Source organism: Argentina silus (assembly GCF_951799395.1).
Source record: "Argentina silus genome assembly, chromosome: 12".
Classification (NCBI taxonomy): domain Eukaryota; kingdom Metazoa; phylum Chordata; class Actinopteri; order Argentiniformes; family Argentinidae; genus Argentina; species Argentina silus.
In genome coordinates this window covers 327,985-330,484 of record NC_139666.1, presented here as the reverse complement: position 1 = coordinate 330,484, position 2,500 = coordinate 327,985, and the positions used below count along the sequence as shown (strand labels likewise).

Genomic DNA, 2,500 nt, shown 5'->3' with positions numbered 1-2,500 from the left:
TAACTAACACCATCACAACGGTGGTTACTAGGTTACTAAACCAGACCATCATGTTGTAGAGACATCGTTAAAGACAGGCAGACAAACAGGCGATCTTTACTTCATTTTATTTTCCTTTCTGAGGGGAAAACACAGACAGACAGGATGACATCCAGTACACACATTTACATACCAGGTTCATAAACAAAACATCAAATCAAAACCCAAAGCACCGCCGACCTTCGTGATCTGGAGACACTTCTGTTGCTCCTAGATCAGGAGAGAGATGAGGAATTCCCTGGGGCTTGGTAGCTAAGCTGTGTGTGTGTGTGTGTGTGTGAGAGAGAGAGAGAGATCTACCTGCCAATTTTTGACCTGAATATAATTATTCAAGGAAAACGTCAATGAAAAATAATTAACAAATGTTCTAAAATATAAAATGTAACTGTAAACACACTGCAGCGCTGTGTGATTAGACTGAAGACAGCACACATCCCCACCGCCCCAGAGAATGCCTCCTCATCCCCACCGCACAAAGACAACTACTGGAACAAAGGTTTAACACTTTATTCTTTTATATCCGTCTGTACAAAAGCGGATGATGTCTCTCCAGGCGTGCCGAGCTTCTGATCAAAGACATTTCAACTTCAATGTGATTGACAGCTCACAGCCAGTGAGACCAGACCATGGTGATGATGTCACACGGTGACAGGATAAATGGAAGTTGCACAGTTCACTGTACTCCAGCAGGGAAGCCTGATTGGCCAGCACAGCCAAGCCACGCCCACAGCAGACAGCCAATGGAATGTCAGGACAGGAGGTGGTGATCTTAGCACACAGGATTGTGGGTAGAAAACCCACCGGGCCACTTTTGGCAAAGTCAGCTTGGTGACACACACACACACACACACACCTAACTAAATAATAAACTAATGATATAAAACTAATGGCCATTAAAGGAACGTCTCATCTGCTCCACGCTTTGATTAAGATCAATTACAAGTGCAAAGTATGCTAATTAGAACATAATCAGACTGTATAGTCAGCTGTCATGTGACCTGGTTAGTATCACTCTTCATTGTACCAGTTATTGGCCCTTCCTGGATGGTCAGAACCGCTTCAACACAGGAACATCACTCTGATAGAAGTACTGATTTGGGAGGAAGAATTGCATCATCTCTGACTCCTGCTGAACTGGTTCTGGTTCTGATGCCCGCGGGCCGCAGCAGGAACGACCCCGTATGACCCCAGTCAGCACACGACAGTTCCTATGACAACACATCACTCTGCCTCTGGTGTGTCAGGGTCCCTCAAGGTCACAACCTCTCTCTTTCAACTCAGGTCAAAGGTCAGGGACCAACATAATTTAAAACAAGGGTGCAACACAGTGGACCTGGGCTAACCCTAACCCTGGGCTAACTCTAACCCTCTGGGACTAAAACTAACTCTAGCCCTCTAGAATGACCTAACTAAAGCATCTCCTCTCCTCTCCTCTCCAGACCAGTACCAGCCAGGACACTAACACTGGAGCATTCTGGGTAGTACCTTCAATACTCCGATGGTGATGACATTAGACCGTTAAAACATAAAAACTCATAAATAAATAAACAGAGAGAGAGAAATGGCCATGACACCTGGGGTTTCTGTTGGGGGGGGGGGGGGGGCTGGGCGTTGCCATGGTGACAGATGCTAGGCGTTGCTAGCCAACAGGACATCACAACATGTATGACGGATAGACCATGGAACACACACACACACACACTGGAGTGACAGGATGTCACATGGTTCTCTCTACCAGGAGGAGAGGAGGAGATGTGTGAAGTGTAAACATGTATCAAGCCACTGTAGACTGGAGACACAGACAGCATGAGAGGGCCATGCAGGACAGACACAGACACACAGACAGACAGACAGACACACACACACACAGAGACAGACAGACACACAGGCAGGCAGGCAGACAAACACAGACAGCTTTAAGGCCATGATGAAACACAAGTACCAACACTTCGGCCCCCAACCCTCCCCCTCTCCCCACCCTCCCCCAAACCCTCCCCCCACCCTCAACGCAACCCTCCCCCCACCTCCCAACCCTCCCCCACTAGAAGCCAAAGTCGAGGACAATGTCGTCTTCAAAGATAGCGATGAGCAGCATGATAGCGAACCCTGTCAGCATGCCCACGTTCTGCAGCAGGAAGTGACCCATCTGACAACGCTTGTGTTCCTCACTGTCACCATGGAGCATCTCAGGTAGCTGGGGAAGAGGAGGAGGAGGAGGAGGAGGTTACTGTGTGTTTTTACATTGTGTTGTTGTAATCTGCATGTGTTTGCTTTTAATAAACATTTTATACAGCTGCAAAACGTTTTGGACATTAACATTAACGTTTGACAGAACTGGACACTCTGGTTCTGGAGAGACGTCTCTGTTGTACAGGACAGAGATCCTGTCTGGTTCTGGAGAGCTGCAGTGGGTCAGGTGGTCTAATCTGTGACTGAGCTCATCACGGTTTAGATCAGTTAT

At 47.5% G+C, this 2,500-nt stretch overlaps 1 protein-coding gene across 3 annotated transcripts in view; it reads right to left on the bottom strand.

Annotated features, from left to right (window-relative positions):
* Positions 1-2,080: 2,080 nt before the first annotated feature.
* The window catches only part of slc39a10 (solute carrier family 39 member 10), a gene marked incomplete at its 3' end in the record, with an annotated part of 12,392 nt that continues 11,972 nt past the window's right edge, over positions 2,081-2,500 (bottom strand). For all 3 annotated transcript variants that reach the window (XM_083681329.1, XM_083681327.1, XM_083681328.1), the window contains one exon: positions 2,081-2,233. In XM_083681329.1, the coding sequence (XP_083537455.1) occupies positions 2,081-2,233 (153 nt within the window). The remainder of the gene's footprint in view (positions 2,234-2,500) is intronic.